Consider the following 19,036-nt stretch of genomic DNA (forward strand, 5'->3'; position numbering starts at 1 on the left):
TAGAAGGTTCTGACACTGAATAATTAACCATAATTAGGCGATTAATAGTGAACATGTATAGGTATTAGGTATGTAAATATTTACAAATTGACATTTTTAAACAAAAAATATCTCCTAGCAATTGATCGAAATGAAATGTTTTATTTTTAGATGTGTACTTTTTTATATTAAATTTTACGTTTATATTTATAAATATGTATTTTTTCTTTATGTAAAAATATATTCAAATATTAAGAAAATAATTCAAATATGATTCCATGTAACATTGTCCGGCTAAATATTTTTTACTAAAATACCTAAATTCCTTATTGATTAATTTTTTTTCAAAAATTGTATTTTATGCACACAATGTAATATTTTTACGCAGAAATATCATCTAAAATAATTTTGTCAACCTAGCTTATTCTACTCGAAACACTGTGCGTGGCTTAAAATGATAAACCGGTGTTTAGCTATAATTTGTCTATGTATAACCTATCTTAAACTTCGAATGAAATGTCAGAAATCGAAAGTGTCAGATATGAATTAATGACAGTAGTGGTTTGAAAAAGTAAATAAAGAGTTTTTTTGGAGAAAAAATTAATTTGATCAATACGTGTCCATAGCGACGAAAGTTGTTATGGAATTATTCATTAGAAAATGTACATTCCATTATATTCGGAAGGCGAGCAAACTTATATATTCAAGTGTAAATTCAAAAGATTCGTCACATTGACTGTTTCATTACCATTAGCAGGATTTACAATTTGTATATTACTTTCAATTATAAAAGACTTCGAAAGCGCTAATTTTACCCATTGTAATGTGTTCAATGCATTGCCGTCGGTATCGGCGGCTATTGGGAGTTTTTATCCACAGAATATAATTTGGCAATTTGCTATTGCTCTTCATTCTGTTCCGAGATATATCATAGCCACTTTATACTATCTGCATAACATCAAAATTATTTCTCGGAGATTGCACTATTGGGTTATTTTATTGTATCTTCTGAATATTGTTGAAATAACAAGTTTAATCGGACTTTCATTTTGGTCTTCATCTGAAAACTATCGTAAGTGCCTACTTTGTTCATTTCTATTTTCTGTTTCATTTCAGAAAAATATTGTTTATATCACTGGCGAACATATATTTATCTTAATTTAATTTCATTGGCTTATTTTTGTTTTAGCTGTACACAAAGGGTGCTTTATTTGTTTTGTTGTAACATCACAATTGTACATGTTGATATATTGTATACTACTTGAATGGTTCCAATTATTAAAGGCAACAGAAAAAGAATCGCTCTCCATAAAAATAAAATGGCAACTATTCTTTATCAATTTTATATCCTTATTGCTGGCTTCATACTTCTTCATGAGACATAACTCCTACTGTGAATCCATGGGTAAGATAATGTTTCATTGTACAAGTCAACAAAATCAACAAACATAGAATTAAAATAGTCCAGAAACCGCATACGAGCATCAAACTGAAACCGACTAAACTACTCATAAATGACTAGTTTTATGTTTTCGCCATTAGTTACTCTATAGATGTCGCTTAACTGCCGATTTAAATTCAACTTTGCCGTGTTGTATCGTTTGTAAGTTTCAAAATACTACTAGTATTAAAAGGGAATACGATGGGATCACATTTCATGTGTAAGTGACGTATTCACAAATAATATTCTTTAAGAATTTGATTATTTTACCATCTGTCATATTGTCAAATAAAACAAGGTGGACATTTTGTTAGTATTGCCACGATAGGTGAATTTTTTACCCGTCCGACCCTTAGTATAATATGTAACGGTATTAGTTAACTTAATTACTAAATGATTGTTTCATGATTTTTTTACATTTGCCTTTTAAAAGTACATTTTTTTACAGTTCAGTCAGTAAAATATTTTTTGTGGTAAAACATAACATAGCGCAAAATTATCTTATATTTGTGTTATGATAATATATTGTTCACGGTCTGGCAACATTACGCGGCCACTTCACGCATGCGCGCAGGCGGGATGTCGGATAGGATGGGCGTATGGCAGACTTTTGGACACAGTACGATGTATGCAATCTTGGTTCTATGCGCCTTCTGGTATATTATAATTCTGTGTCAACAAAATAAAACTCTAACTTATGTGATTTTTTTTCAGTTTATTCAATGTTTGCTGCCTCGGAGTATGTGGTTATTTTGACGAATATGGCCTACCATACCACATCACGCTTAGATTTTGACAAAAAAGATTTTATTATTAAAAATACAGGTATTGCAATTCATTAGATTTAATAAAAAATACATTCAAAATAATACTTATGTTATGTTTTCACATTAGTAATAATAAAAAGTACTAGGTATGTATGGACTAAGATGCTAGTGGCTACGATATGCTGGCTGGGCAGTAAAGGTACGGAATTGTGCCCAGTATATATTTTTTTGTCAAGGGATCCATTATTTAAGATTATTTTACTTTTATACAAATTAATTTTTACTTCAATATGTTTCTTTTTTGAGTGATACCGTGAAAACCTTCGCACCTATTTATTTTTCACTTATTTATTTTTATTAGATTTGAGTGGTGAAAAAAAATAATGTTGCTGTAAACAATGAGGAAGTTCAGTGTCTTTTTTTATTTGTTAATAGAATATTAAACTAAGCTAATTTTTTTTTTTATATATCGTATTATCAGCGCTATGATTTTTTAAAGTTTTGTATTTCTGAAATTACTCCGTGTGTGACGTCAGAGGTTGTTCTATGACAGTTCTTCCGATTGGTTCGTTTACGGTGACCAAACCGGATATCCTTCAAAGCTCTCATATCATTGGATGGTTCATATGAACCAATGACGTCATTCAAAGTAGTGCGTTTTTATTCAAAAAATTTTTTTTTTTTTGTACATTTGTAAGAAATTTTACCGTACAATTTAATACTCTAATTTTTACCGTGCGTAAGAAAACATATTTTTTATCCAATTTCTTATAGGGCTGAAGTTCCTCATTCAACCACTTTAGCACCCTATGGTTGAATGCCATATTTATATAATTAGTTGTTGGTTTGTGTTCTTAAAGATTTGTAATGTTAGGAGTGAACTTTTACTTAAGCCTGCCTCAGCCTACATTTCTTACAGACCAAAGGTTCAATATCACTGTTCGTGTCAGATTCATGAACAAAACATATTGTTACTTAAAATTAGATAAGATTTGTCAAGTTAATATTATGTAATAAAAAAAGTTGTGCCAATTTGCCGCCTATCATGACAAACTAAACCTGAATTATTTGCCTAGTGAATATTCTACTTTAGCACCTATAATCATATATATTTTTTACTAAGGGTGCAATTACTGCACACAATATCCTAGTTTGACAAAAATCACAATTAATCATGATCTCACCGGGACATTACCCAAACCTCCGGGTATGAAGTGAGCCTCAGGTGGGCGTCTTAATTTACCATATTTATACTATATATTCATTTTTGTCAATTTATATAACATATTATAATACAGTGGAATCCGTTTATTGTTATCTTTATCAGACCTGTTATTATTGATAGCAAAAAACAGTAATACTAATCTTTATTTTCACACAAAATTATCTTTTTAAGAATTTTTAAAAAACATAAAATTTATTATTGAAATAAAAGACGGGTGATACTTTAATCCTCAAATTTTGAATATCCAGTGACCGGTTTCGTCGCTTTCGCGACATCTTTGAGACTGGTATCTTTATTATGAAATTCAATGTATTTATGCAAAACAAAAAAGAGATCAGGATTGAGAATTCAAAATTATATGACAGTAAATTCAATTCAATTGTTTTTGTTTTAAGGATCATTAGCAAAGTGTTTCAGATTAACTAATGAGTTTATATAATGATATGTTAATGAGTTTAAGTATTGCATATATATTATTTTTACTGTCCCATCCCTCATGAGTTTGATTGCTGTCAATTAAGATTTCTGATAAATAAAGATACCAGTCTTAAAGATGTCGCGAAAGCGATGAAACCGGTCACTAGATATTACAAATTTGTGGATTAAAGTATCACTAGTCTTTTATTTATATAATAAATTACAATGAACTTCCATCAAGAATTTTCACTGACAAACTTAAATGTTTAACATAAAATTTATTTTTTAAATTCGTTGATGGTTATTTGCGTTTTATTGGAGTTAATCAACTCCTGAATGTAGTTTGTTCGTAGAATGTTTTAAACAATAGGATTATTTTGTGTAAATTTGTAAGAATTTACACGTCTTTATTTATGTGTAATTATTTTAAGTGAAAATAATGGCGAAGTATCAAAATATGCAGATTAAATTTATGTAGATGGTTTTGGGACTGACTGATTATAACAATCATCGATAGATAACATTATCCACGTTTCTAAAATCCAGATTTCACAGTATGTTCATGCGTACTCAAACTTACAATATCAATTAGTTTTATTTTTATAATAATCAATTAAGTATCTCCATTTTTGACTTGTGTTTTCGCCGAAAAACAAATAAGTCTGCTTTGAGGTTGATAATTTGTATAATAAACTACTTTTGAGGGTATAAAAGTAAAAAACGTTGTAATATTAGTGAATTAAAAAAATTATAATGCCATTGACACACTCAAGTGCAAAAAATGTTTTACTTTGCAATTTGAAATGTATACATACATTTTATGTATTTCAAAATATCAAAAAAGCACATCTGCCATGTTTTGTTTTTAGCTAAATTTCTTGAAAGAATGATACACAAATTATATTTACATATTAAACACAGACCTGGCACATACCATTAATAATATGAGCTAGTGATGTGATGCTTGTAAATGTAATACTATCATAATATTTATTGCAACTGATGGATTTCACAGAATATTAATTTCATTGTTATCTTAATAAAAATATATGGGTATTTTAAATATTTTTTCCAACAAAATATTCTGAATGGGTAGAAACAGTATTATTTTTAAATTTATTGCTTTACTTATAAAAATACAAATACTGTTCTAAATAGATTATTAGTCATGTGATGGAATTTTAATAAAATTTTCCAGTTACAAAGTAAATGTGTGAAAAATGGTGATGGTTAAATAATTGTTTTATACTGTTCTTTTGTAAATACCAAATTATGATGTAAATTATGAAATCTTGTTTAACTTTTTATGATTGATTTCATTATTGTTTTTACTTAGTACATATTGCATGTTTTCCAAAAATACCAAAGACTTCTAAAGTAATCAGTAAAGTTATGTAATTTTATGGCAATAAAATACTTACTTCCTTACAAGCAATATTAACTAAGTTTTCTTTACTCCATCACTCCCATTACAAACCTTAAATATCCTGTATGAATTCTCACATACTCTACGCTATTTTCCAGATTAACAGGTAACTTTATTTTTTAGAACACCTCTTCAAAAGGGTTTGGATTCTTATTAGAGAAGCACATTTTCTATCTAAATCTGTGCTATACGCGTAATAAAAAATGGGTGGTAATTTTTTACAACAGGTAAAATATCTCATCTCAAAGGAAAATTAATAAATATTATTTTATTTATGGGAACACGGTGTTGGAAAAAAGTTTGCTCATTCCTATATTATGAACTACATATATGAAAAATCCCATAAATATGTCATGTCTACAGAGTATTCGCTATAAGATAAGATTCCTTTTAAAATAATATTTGAATTTAAACAAGATTTGTAAAATACTAGTTACTTTAACAATGTTTTGAGTATGTTCAAATGTTTGCAGACTGGCTGGATTTCCTCCATAGGGAGTTATTTAGATCTAACTAAAAAGAAGTATAAAAATTGGAAAATTGTTTTCAGGCATTGCCTAGTAGGTGAATTGGTTCAGCCGGATAAATCTCACCCACGTGATAAAGGTTTCAGCTCTTTTACTTCACAAAAGTCAACAGATGGAAGATTTGGGGAAATGTGAATGTTCAAACATAGGCAGAATGGTGAATGTTACAGTGTGTCAAGTGGCCACTTAAACCAGCAAATGACAGAATATAAGCCCTGTAAATGCCTAGACTTCTATATTACCTTCTTAAAAATGTTTTCCCTCTTTGTAGCAACAAATTGAGTACTAGTTACTTAATATATTGAGTTTCTTTACTGACATTTCTTAGTGGAACGGCATTTTAATTATAATAATAAAAATGCGTAAATAGTTTTATTCCACTTTTATTTTAAAAATTTTACCAGTGCCGGGTTTCGTCGTGACCGACATCTGAGTCTGATGATGACGGTCACGACGAAACCCGGTCACTGGTAAAAATTTATAAATAAAAGTGGAATAAAACTACAATATAAGTATTTTTATTATTGTAATTACTAGTTACTCGTTTACAATATCGTATCCCTAAACATATGTAATATTTTGTATGCATCTTGTTATGGTTATCTTTCTTCCGGCATCATAATTTTTCACTATGATGTAAATTTTAGAAAATAAAACAATTATTAATTTGCATAGTTTTAGTTGCTAGTCAAGAAAAAATATGTTTTTTCACATTTAGTACAAATTTAACTTGAGGTAGTAATCTAGAAATAAGATGATACAGGAACAGTATTCATAAATAGGAACAGATTGTATTTCTTCAATCTAACCTAGATTAGACAATATGCGTTGTAAATATTTTTGCATTGACAAGGATGTAAAGGAAGCAGTTCATTTTTTACAAATTTCAACTGGTGTTTCAAAGAATAATGTTTAAGAATCGACATTGTACAATTATATATTTTTTAGGTATCATGAAAATGCATTCACAAAATACTTTTAATATTTAGGTGAAATTTAAATTAAACAACACAATTTTGATGGCGTTGTTTTCTGCCATGTGTTTTCACTTCTTGCAGATCTTTTGGATAACATTACAGAATCCATAATCTTTGTGATTTGGACATTGCGATACTGTCCGAAACAAAGCAGTCCCATAAAACCCAGAAAAACGTGTCTGTATTTGAAAGGTCGTGAAATTTAGATACAATTTTTATTCATTTGAAAATGTCATACATAAAGTTGTTTTAACTAAACAGCATTTATGTGAAGCAACATTATCTTGTTTCAAGTTGATGTAATTTTTAATTTATTGATAATTAAAATTGGTTTCTAATCACCGTTAAAGAATGCATATTTAAAAGCAATGAAATTTATTTTTTAATATTTTCTAATTGATTTTTTTTATCCAACCAAGTATTTTTTTATCAATCCAAGTATCTGATTAATTTATCAAAAACTTATATCTTAAATTATGCAAAGAACAATTGCAGAAAGAGTAATATAATTTACTGACAGTGGCATGCTTGTTGCAATTTGCAATGGCCAAGACATTGACTTCACGAAAACTCTGGGTTTGATTCCCAATGAAATTACAACAAATAATTCAAGGTGATTTTTATCAAATCTGAATATACTGTACCATATTAATAGCAAATCAAAATGTTTAAACTTACCAATTTTTACATAAATAACAAGTTTTTTTTTTTTCAAATTAAAATATGAAAAGTTTTAGCGACAGCTTTTCAACAAATAAACTTTGACATAAATGTGAAACTAAACCAAGAAGTTTTATAGATTATTTATTTATAATTTTATCTAAATCATTAATAATAGAGGTGCTTTGGCTATTCTGTTTTTTTGGCCTTGGTAGCCTTTATAACCCTTGACATAGCCACTATATCGGGAGGTAATTACAACAACTAGGTAACTTCGAAATCAGCATTTTTGAGTTACCCACTAAAAACATATATTTCGTCGTGATCGTAGGATGATGGATGTGCGAAAAATGCGACATTGACTTTCTTTTATATTTGATCTTGAAAAGGTTATATACAGACTTTAAAAACCTGGTTTGAAAAAAAAATATATATATGGAACTAACCCAAGTATTAAATGGTATACTTTTGTATTTATCATGTTATGACAAAAAATAAATAAACCACTCTCGTGTGAAGTTGAAGAAAATCACATGCGTCGTTGCTCTACGATCATGGGGATCTGTATCTTCCTCCGTGAATGCTACGAATAGGCAAGTCGTGATTCATTTTAACAATATTATGATGATTTAAATGCACGACTCGTCTATTTGTATCATTCGTGGAGGAGGACACAAAATGTGTTTTTAGTGGGTAACTCACAAATGCAGATTTTGAAGTTACAAGTTGCAGTAATTACCCCGCGATATGTCGCATTTGAAATAATAAATTGAATTGAAGAAGGCCACATGATTCTGTTTAATAGTCGATGCACATTGGAGGTCAATCTCATATCAGATAACTATGTAGAGTAAAATTCAGTTGAGTCTTCCGATGACCTTAGATGCGCAGTAAGTCTAGTTTGGTTAAACTGTGACATGCGTTGCATATTCTGTAAATTTTTAATTAAGTGTTAACATATAATAATACACACATTGTACCACATCGGAAAAATCCCGAATGGAAGACTCAATTATTTTTTTCTCTACACACATGTTTATTTGATCTATTTATATTAAATATGTAAATAGGTTACTCAATATGCTTAAGTTTTTGCTAAAATATTATACATAAAGTCGATTTGTGTAACCACCAAATCTTCGGTATTAATAACATTTTTTATATTTTTTAGAATTCTTATAAATTTAACAAGGAATTGTACTATGTTTAAGTGAATACTGAGAATCTTAAAAAATTATTTACATAATTTATATACACATGTAAATATTTTTAATTTTACTTACAAAACTAAAATAACATTGTTATTGATGATATATAAAGAATAACGACACTTCGAAGCCCATCAGCCAGTGAAATAAAAATAAGTATATTGTATATATATAATACGCAAAAAAATAAGTATATTGTATAAATTAGTTATTATAATTTGTGTACTACATTACCTATGTATTTTTATTAAATAAATAAAGTATTTTACATTATTGTCAATACATACATAGGTAAAAGATAAATATTGTTTATTGAAGCGGCATTAACACGGGTTTTAATCGGGTTGTGGTCCTGTGGCTAGTGCCTCGGACTCACGGACCAAAGGTCCATGGTTCGATTCCCACTCTACCCCAACTCGAATCCATTTTCTAAAAGTGAGTTATTTACAACTCGTTGAAAATGGCCCTCAAAATTAAATATTTGGGTAAATCATAAGAACGCAAATATTAAAAAAAAACACTGGTTAAAATTATCAAATAAAACACTTTGTTATGGCAACACTTGAATTTATTTTGGAGCATAGTTTCATAGAAAGTGCTGATCTTTCCATCTACAGGTGTAGGTGTAGGGGTGAGAGAACACCCCCCCCCCCTCCCCAAGAAAGATCAGTGCCTTTTGAAACTATGCTCCAAAATAAATTCAAATTCCAAAACAAAGTGTTTTATTTAATACATTTAAAGTCAATAAACTTTTGTATGTGCATACAGTATTCAAAAAACGATTAAAATAAATGTATATAATATTATGTATGAAATAATTTACAAATAAAATTTTATATTAATTTTATGGCATTTAGGGTTAAAGTTTCCCTACGTAGCCTAATTTAAAAAAAAAAATTTAGTCAATGCATCTAATGATTTTTCAAAGATACTCATAACAAATAATTAATTATTGCATCAAAGGGTACCTATATTTGGGGTCTACGTTCAAAGCGCACGGAAGGAATGCGGTAATGTCTTTTGACACTGTTCGGTTGAGTTTAGATAAAAACTAGCTGGTTGATGTTTATGAATATATTATATTCTTGAATATTGAAAAGCCAATTTTTATCGAAACTCAACCGGGCAGCGTCAAAACACATTACCGCATTACTTCTGTGCGCCTTGAACGTAGACCCCGTCTATACATAGACATGTAATTTTTTTTTTACTGTTTATAGCCACATTATCTGATCACAGTCATGAATACTAAAGAAATGATAAATAAATTTATAACTTAATTTTGTTCCCAAACATAACATTACAAATAAACATAAATATTTCTTAAAAACAACATAACCATTATATTATAAAAACATTTATGTACTTAAAATAATTATAATTTAAATTCTGTCTCCATTTTGTCCACAATCATTTTGGCTATAGCGAGGGAAGAAGTTGCACCGGGTGATGGAGCATTACGGCAATGCAATATTCTACTTCCAATAGCACCTTTATCATGAGAATCAAACACGAAGTCTTCAATAAGAGATCCTGAAATCAAATACAACTTTTCTTTACTAAACAATACGATTACAAACAATGTTATTTACCGATACTTATACCCACTGGAGATGGGTCCGAGTAGACCCAGTAATATTGAAAATTATGGATTATGTGATAAGTCATTTTTATGCATCATTTTCCTTATGAAAATAGTACACAAAACTTTGCCACACATCTTTTTTTTATTGATTCAGAGCATATTTTGATAGTGAAATAATATTGAAAAACCCATATAAAATCTCTGACTTAAAACTAGATCTAAATGTCAGGAAAACTCACCGACTTAAACTTGTGACGTCACAGGCAGTGTAATTATAAAACTCAAAAAAATCATAGCGATGATAATATGACATAATTTTTTATTTTTTTTGCTTGGTTTGATAGATAAATATTTTTTTAAATAAAAGAACTACTGAACTTCCTCTATAATCTACTCTATTAAATTTCATTTGAATATTGTAAAAACAATCCAGACACAATAGTGTATTTTCACAAGTAAGGAACAATGTTAAAAATATCACATATATTTAGAGCAGATTTTAACAATTCTAATGATATATAGAACTATCAATAAATTCAAAACAAGTTTTCATTAATAATTTTCGGGTTTAAAAATGGGCACATACAAAATGGCTCGCAGTTGGCATCACGTCATTTTGACATCACACGTTTTGAGCACCGACTGCGCTTCTAATAAACATTGCGTACAAGTTTAGCATCAACATTTCATATTTGCCTTTTGTCCCACAAGGCGTGAAATGTCTCATTTTTGGGTAATTCAAAATAGGCATATTTTAAACCTTTGTAAAAAAATTATCGGACGTCGCAGAAAAAATATTTACACCGTGACCATCGCAATTTTTTGCCTATTTATAATAAAAATTATAAAAAACCCGAAAAGACTCTATTTGAGTTGTTTTTTACTAAAACTGATGTGTTTTGGTTTTAGAATGACAGGTTTGGAATTTTCTTTCTGCACTCGTGCAATAATTAGGAGCGCATTGAAAGCAGCAACTTCCGCTGACAAATGTTTTTAAGTGGAGGCGATACTGATGGATGGTAAACTGCTGTAAATGCTTCCTGGGAGCCCTAAGCATGCTTCCTTTGACAAGGAATCAGGTTCCTGACATCCTGAACGTCCGCTGCGTACAATTCGTTGACAGTTAATGTCTGAACTGTGGGATGCAGACCTGACTTGGAACAACACACTGGAGGGAGTTGGCCCCTGACAGAGGCCCAGAGGCTGTTTGTGAACATCATATGCTCCAACTAGAGAGGGAGCATGAAATTATGATGACTCATGCAGTACACTGTAATATGTAAAACTACATTTTGAACATTGTACAGTACACTTAGAACAGGTTAATAAGGAGGGCTATTAAATTCTTTAAAAAAAAATTAACAAACAAACAGTCACGCCGTTTTCCCGGTTGCCTGGGTAGACAGAGAGGATAGAACGCCATATCACTCTGTCCATCCCAAAGTGTCCAAACCAATGCAGAACTCCTTTCTTGATTTTGTCAATAATGCTTATCTCAACCGATAAGTTTGTATTCAATAATTCATATAGTATAATATATCTTTTTTTCAAATATAGTGGCAGCTTTAGATTTAAGATATTTAAAATTGACAAAATGAGTTCTTACAAATTACGGTAAATTATTATATGGTAATAATCCCAATGATCCATACTGCTGCATCCGTATTGTCACACCTCACACTATTCAACTAATTGAATAATGTTTATTTATTAAGTAATAGGCATGTGGGTGGTATGTAGTGTCAAATAATTTGACACGGAATATTTTATACGTACCAGGGATGTGCTAACATAATATAAAGAGTAAACAAAATGAATATGGTTCACAATATTCTTTTCTTATTATTTGTACTTATTTACAGAAATCGGAATCGTGATTATTGAGCTGATAGATGAAGAAGAAGAAAGACGAAATATTGATTAGAAGTAATATAAAGATCGTACAAAAGTCTTACCACAAATGGTATAAAAGTTCACTTTATGATAAAAATGTTTTTATGTTTTCAATATAATTTCATTTTTTAATAATCTGTCAGGAATTTATTTATGTAATTTGTGGATAAGCAAAAACTTGAAAAGTTTTGACTCAGATACATAATACTTGCCAATTTATGTGTCTCCGTTTTTATTGTACATAAAAGAAGTAATATGCTAGACAAAAAATCCAATGATTGGCGGGGCTTTTATCCCTTATACAAGGTTTTTCAGGGCCATACTGCGATACTTTAGACGAATATTTTTTATGATGTACTTTAGAAAATATCCTAACATTTTTTTTGGAAAATCGCATTTCTTTAGTTATTTTAAAAAAAATCAAGATACAAAACGTATTTGACTAACGGAGCGATATGCACTGGACGCGGACTATGAAGAAGCTGGGTAGGGGTGAGGTAGGGGTGGAGTAGGGGTTTGTTGAAGGGATGCACGTCCGAGACATTGAAGATTGACTCCATTTTCAAATTATAATAATCAATTTGTTTTTGAAAAAAATTCTTGGGATCTAAAAAAATGTTTACCATGAGGAATGTTCCTCCGAAGTTTCACAGTCTGGCCTTGAAACACAGCGTATAAAGAACAATGAGTTTTTTTATTTATTTATTTATTTAATTGTAAAAGTACACATGAATAAAAATTAAGATACATAAAAAAAAGGTACACCCAATAAATGATATAATATATACACAAAGTACACATGAATAAAAATTAAGATACATAAAAAAGAGGTACACCCAATAAATGATATAATATATACATATTATGTAATGTGGATAAAAGTACAAAAACATAACATTAATGCCAACTTTTTATATTGAACAAATTGTGATTCTATCAATTTATGTAAACAGAAATTATCTCTCTGGAGTATTTTAGTTACTTAGCTATCTTGTGTATTTATAAAATAATCAGACTTTATTAGTTCTTAGATTAAATGTCTGTGTGATAAAACCAGACAAGTGGATTAAAAAATATCAAATGTAGTTATTTTTGTTAATTTTAATATTAACACATTCTCTATGGTAAACATAAGATAAATACAAATAATTAATATAATATAATAATAATAATAAATTGATTTTCAGGGGTCACGACAACCGAAAACCAATTTAACAATGAAAAAAATTTATTTAGAAACAAAAAAACTTAATGCAGTGTTTCAAATAATTATCTGAAATATTTGTTTTATTAAAATTTCTATAAATAGTCTTCACCTTATCATGATGAGTACCTATCATTACACCCCCATAAGTTATGAATAAGATTAGAAATGTCACTATTTTTAAATAAAATCAAAAGAAAATAAACAAGGCTTTTCGTTCGGCCATTTCTAAAGAGCTAACCAGCCAACACGTTGAACGTTGAGCTATCTCAATCCATTAAATGAATGGCCTAACCATTCAATTTAATGCCGGTGTTTAATGAATAGCCTAGCCACCTAATTGAGTGACCGATTTAACTATTTGGCGGTGACATAAACATCAATTTTATGTTGTGAATATTAAGCCCTAAGAAAAAAGGACTATTTTCGCTGCCAACCTTATTACATTCAAATGACAATAGATTTCTTTGATCAACATAACAAAACAAAATAGTTACCATCCATTCCCATTGCTTGAGCTCTTACGCCACTTGGACCAGGCATGACATCAGCTTCTGTCAACTCCGGAATATATCTCTGTAGTTGTTTCACTTGTAGGGGTATCAAAAATGACCTCATCATTTCCTTCATTCCAAATCCAGCATATTTCATGGCCATTTTTCTAAACCCAGGATAGGTGATGATTTGTGCCAACTCTTTTAAATTTATATCTCCCCAACTGTTGAATAAATTGAGACATACATGATTAAAAAAGTAATAAAAATGGTATTTTCACAAAGCTCATTATGTAGAATTGTAACTACTCTTTTTTAATGGAAAACTTATTAAGACTTATTTCGTAAGGATAAAGAATTTGATTTTTTGTTACACTAGCAATGGAAGTAATAAAAACATTTAATTTCAGATAGTAAACCATATGAATACAATAAATTCTGTTCCATCTCCGGAATAACTATCAAACAATCCAAATTGAATTAAATACATTTTTTAAAATGGTTCTTTCAGCTCTATCTACAAAATATGTTTAATTTATGTATGTTCCATTTTATGCCCCATTACTAAAAAATGTTAACCTTACTTGTAACCTTCACGGCGTAAAGCCAACACGGCATTAGGTCCGAGTAAGATAGAGCCATCCATACGCGGTGTGAAGTGAACTCCGAGGAAAGGAAATCTGGAATCCGGTACGGGATATATATTCCCCTTCACCAAATAATTTCTTGCGGGGTTGAGCACCAAATATTCTCCACGGAACGGTATTACCTTTGGATTTGGAGAGCACCCCGACATCACAGCGACAAGGTCAGATTGTAATCCGCAGCAAGCCAACACATATTTTGTTTGAACCATAAAATCATCTTTATCGCATATGGTTATTGGATATTCTACGTCTTCAACAGCTTCTTTGAATTTACTAACCTCGAAATCGAGGTGAATTTTCCCACCAACTTTTCGAAAATCTTTAGCATACTCATTGGTTACTTCGGCCCAATCCACGATTCCAGTGTGCGGTGACCACAAGGCTTTTACACCTTCGCAGTGCGGCTCGAAATGATGAATGGCATCCCCGTCGATCATTTTAAGATCTGGAACCCCGTTGGCTATACCGCGACTATGTAATTCAAAGAGAGCTGGAATTTCCGAATCGTCTACAGCGACGATAAGTTTGCCACATTTCTTGTACGGTATGCGTTTTGAATCCAAATACTGATAAGCCAGTTTCATTCCATCAACACATAGCTTTGCTTTGAGAGAACCGGGTTTATAATATATACCGGCGTGTATGACACCGCTATTATGACCACTTTGATGGGGAGCCAAGCGACCCTCCTTCTCTATTACAGCTACTTTCAGACTCGGATGGCGTAGAATTAATTCTCTTGCAGAAGCGACGCCAACTATTCCGCCTCCAACAACGGCTATGTCATACTTACAGCTATAAAAAAGCAGTTTTTCAATTTAGTAAATAATTGTTTTTTTTTTAAACAAACTGACTTATATGAAAAATATCAACTTTTAGTACCTTTTTTGAGTAGAGTAATAGGCCAGACGTTTGGAACTTGTGCTTAAAAATCCACTTTTATATATAATACGTGACGAATTCATTTTCATGTAAATAATTTTCTTAATAAATTATTACAGTTTTGCATATAAGTATTTTATCTCAATTATTAAATATTTATGTCAAAAATAGCTGCAAAACAAACACTACATACCCAAAAAGGAATAAAACTATTTCGCACTATTTAAAAATATTATTTAATAATAAATTACTGTAGAATAAAATTAAAATTAATGTGAAATCTTAGAAAATTGGGAAATCTTTACTTAAATGACATTGACATTGCCGGTGACAGGTGACAGTCGATGTAATAGTTTCAATTATAAAATAGTCGATTCCTATGACGGAATATTTCAATAGCTGAATTTATTATTCGATTATTTTGACAACCATCTTCGTATGCACTATTTTGACAATCAAATAATTTATGTTCAAGTTTATTTCTAACTAATTATTCAACTCGATTGATTATTTTTATTTTATTTAGGGAACCAACAGTTCTACCTAGGTACATATTTATTGTTGACATCAAAATGGATTCGGAACGGATTTGTGGTTTCCACAAATTGTTCATAGTTCGTAAAGAAATATATAATATGATACATGAACATTTTTTGTATCAAAAACCTTTGTGGTACAACATTTTACATTTATTGATTTATAAATTTGTATAAACCAATTTAACTTTTGAGTAATAGGTTATATGAGGTTTTGAAATTATTTTCTCACCATCAGGACTGGTGTGAATTACTCGGGTTGCTATGTATAGTATAAAATATTATAAAAAAGAAACAAGAATGAAAGAAAGGGGATAATATGAATCACAACGGAAACATTTTAAAAGTATGACTCGAAGATAAATTTAATCGATTATTTTTTATGGGGAGGTTTTGGTTGATGGCTTTACTTATTTTTAATCTCTCTGGATTGTCTAAACGAAGACAATTTTTTATTAATATGTTAAATTTCTACACCCGTTTCTTGATTAAAATTATGGTTTTCGTATAAAAGATGATTTGCCAATTCTGAGAAGTTATTATTGTTGAAACATTTTACAAGTTCTTTTATTCTAGTTTCAAATTTACGTGAAGTTTTTCCAATGTAGGAATTTGGGCATTTTAAACAATTTAATTTATAAATTCTCGAATGATTCAATTTATCATAACAATTTGATAAGATTTTACCTATGTTTATTAATTACTAGTATAAAATGCTGGCCTTATGTTATTTGGTAAAATATGAGCGAAATTATTATTAAATGAGTTAATATGGTCAAGAAGTAATTCTCCACATTATGCTGTAAAAAACGGGTTGCGTGCCCTTCTCTAATTAAAAATATGTTGTATTTTATATTTAAAAAAAAAGAAAATGCTGTCAACCTCAGAACAGGTATTTCTATACCTAGTGAGAATAGACAGTACCTAATATGTTGGCTTATATTTTTAATTGGCTTATTTTAATATTTTCTACCTTCACTGTTTTACAAACAGAATATAATAATATTATGCGTTACTTATAATCTTAGATGTCTTATAATAAACGCTAATTTTTCAGCATTGAACTAAACTGAGTTTTCTAGGTAAAACCTTTTTTTCAATGTTTACATTCACTTACCCCATTCAACAATTTTACAACATAAACGATTCTTTGCCAATTATCATTATAATTAGAAAATAATTGTCAACCGTACAAATATTTATTTGTAAAGTTTAACTTGAGTTTTTTATGAAAAATATTATCAATTCAACACAGTCGTTATTGAAAGCAATGGATTACATGGTGTTTAATTTTAATTCAAAATTGTTTATATTTAGTGGTATTTAAGTAAAACGATATTTATAATATAGAATGGAAGGCAACATGTTTATAGATAATGGATGATCAAAAGATTGGATGACCTTTGATACATTTTATTCGTAATAAATCAATGTTTAAAAAAATTTTGCTTTGAGTAAATGAAATTAGGACAGGAATGCATGAAGAGAGGATGCGGAAGGGAAGGGAGAGTTAAAAAATATAAACCTTTTTATTTTAATAGTATCTACCAAGCTACGTAATGCATTTTACTGAGTGATATTTTTATAGTCCATGTCTTTAAATTTGGTATTGTATACTAAACAAGACCCACGGAAAAAAGCATTTCTAACATACGATGTTTTAATTATTGGTATATAAAATAGGTGGTAATATCTACGCATCTTGGCTGGAGCATGTATGGTTACTAAACTATGTAAATATGTACAGTCAACTTATCTTGCCTTAATTTTGCATAGCGCCAACACTCGGTGGTATTGTAGAGAAGTAATTCCATGGGGGGTAGAGGCAGCAAGATTTGAACCATAAGACAGACTGGTTTTTTAAATTTTAGGTTATTTGTAAATTTGTACTGAATGTTTCCTATTCTACCGTTATAAACAAAGACCAGCTTTTCGATAAAAATCATGAAATTAGTCAAATATGTTCTACAGGAAATTTCAAATCATATGACATCAAGCAAACAGCAATAAAAATATATTTTCATACTAAAAACGTTTTTTTTTAAAGCAACAACTCACTATCCAGAGATTTATAAAAGCAAAAACAGTGTAGATATGGCGCACACTGGTCTTATACTTACAAATAATTGACATCCTTTTTTTTACCTATGATAACTTACAGTTTATAATAATTTGCATAAATATTAAATATCTCAACTTTCCTACTTTTGCAAATAGCCGCCTTTTTGCTTATGACGGCAGTATTTTTGCTATATTTATGGCGTATTGGGGGGTCAAATTATAATTCTTGATTCCGTTTTTTTTTTTTTTACTTTGACGCGTGGAGTATTAGCATTGTGGTAAAATCGAACAAGAATCATAGTGGTACCTATAATCACTAATGTATACCACCGTGATTCTTCTGAAATATATTCTACTTTACTGCATACTACAGTCATTTCCAGCGTGAACCCTCAAACCTCAAACATGTAGAGGTTAGTAATATGGAAAAACTTGCAGGGAAATAATAATTAAGTACCTAATACCTAATAAAAGTACCTAATAAAAGTAATATTCCGAATATTCGTAATCAGTTATAAAAAAATCAGTCTGATCTATAACCGATTATAATTTATTCGAATTTCATCCATCAACGTCGCGTCGGTGTTGGTTAATACTTAATACCATAATACATTCTATTTGACATTTAACTGTTACCCTTTAGTGACATTTTCTTTAAAAATAATATTTTCAACGTACCAACGCATTGAAAAAAATATTTTCGATGTTACAAACCAAAATTTTGGTTGTGTGTTTTCAATCGATGGCTATTCTCAAATTATCAGATTATCCCAAAAAGGGAAATCGAACACAGATCGCTGCCCTAGTTCTTGTATGTTCAATAGGCCATTTAAAAAAAAGACATGAATGCCAATATGTTAATTGTCTTATTACGCGTTCATGTAGCTAAATAATATTTTTTTTCCATTATTAAATAGCATTTTCAGAATTTTTTAAGTGCCAATCTCCACACAATGATTTTACTTATTTAACTAAATCTAAACAAATCAAATGTCTTTTGTACAATATGCAAAGTGGTCTATTGAACATACAAGAACTAGGGCTGCGAGATAAGTCCCCTACGTATATATAGTTAGATAATTCATCTATATGAATTATCTTTGCTAG

General features: G+C 29.8%; 2 protein-coding genes across 3 annotated transcripts; one reads left to right on the forward strand and one right to left on the reverse strand.

The window, feature by feature from the left end:
- The first annotated feature begins 484 nt into the window (after positions 1-484).
- LOC148282712 (post-GPI attachment to proteins factor 2-like) lies at positions 485-12,161 on the forward strand. Of its 2 annotated transcripts, none has more exons than XM_088224647.1 (4): positions 485-1,051; positions 1,169-1,384; positions 2,135-2,245; positions 12,075-12,161. In XM_088224647.1, the coding sequence occupies exons 1-4, from the start codon at positions 640-642 to the stop codon at positions 12,134-12,136; spliced, it is 801 nt and encodes a 266-aa protein (XP_088080773.1). In that variant the 5' UTR covers positions 485-639; the 3' UTR covers positions 12,137-12,161. The 2 variants fall into 2 exon arrangements, with proteins under 2 accessions (XP_088080773.1, XP_088080774.1); XM_088224648.1 differs by lacking the exon at positions 12,075-12,161 and adding an exon at positions 11,122-12,041.
- On the reverse strand, positions 8,932-15,763 carry L2HGDH (L-2-hydroxyglutarate dehydrogenase). The gene is made up of 4 exons (XM_088224646.1): positions 15,333-15,763; positions 14,388-15,245; positions 13,807-14,027; positions 8,932-10,160 (listed from the first exon to the last, which is right to left on the reverse strand). The coding sequence occupies exons 1-4, from the start codon at positions 15,419-15,421 to the stop codon at positions 10,003-10,005; spliced, it is 1,326 nt and encodes a 441-aa protein (XP_088080772.1). The 5' UTR covers positions 15,422-15,763; the 3' UTR covers positions 8,932-10,002.
- Between the last annotated feature and the right edge of the window lie 3,273 nt (positions 15,764-19,036).

Source organism: Micrasema longulum, unplaced genomic scaffold (genome assembly GCF_059751315.1).
Source record: "Micrasema longulum isolate JH-2025_06_02 unplaced genomic scaffold, ASM5975131v1 h1tg000301l, whole genome shotgun sequence".
Taxonomy (NCBI): Eukaryota; Metazoa; Arthropoda; class Insecta; order Trichoptera; family Brachycentridae; genus Micrasema; species Micrasema longulum.

Coding starts and splice junctions, on each gene's coding strand:
- LOC148282712 (XM_088224647.1), top strand. CDS start 640: ATGTACATTCCATTATATTCGGAAGGCGAGCAAACTTATATATTCAAG. Junction 1,385..2,134: donor CTCCTACTGTGAATCCATGG/GTAAGATAATGT, acceptor ATTTTTTTTCAG/TTTATTCAATGTTTGCTGCC. Junction 2,246..12,074: donor TTTTATTATTAAAAATACAG/GTATTGCAATTC, acceptor ACTTATTTACAG/AAATCGGAATCGTGATTATT.
- L2HGDH (XM_088224646.1), bottom strand. CDS start 15,421: ATGAAAATGAATTCGTCACGTATTATATATAAAAGTGGATTTTTAAGC. Junction 15,246..15,332: donor TATTACTCTACTCAAAAAAG/GTACTAAAAGTT, acceptor GCTTTTTTATAG/CTGTAAGTATGACATAGCCG. Junction 14,028..14,387: donor TTACGCCGTGAAGGTTACAA/GTAAGGTTAACA, acceptor TTTATTCAACAG/TTGGGGAGATATAAATTTAA.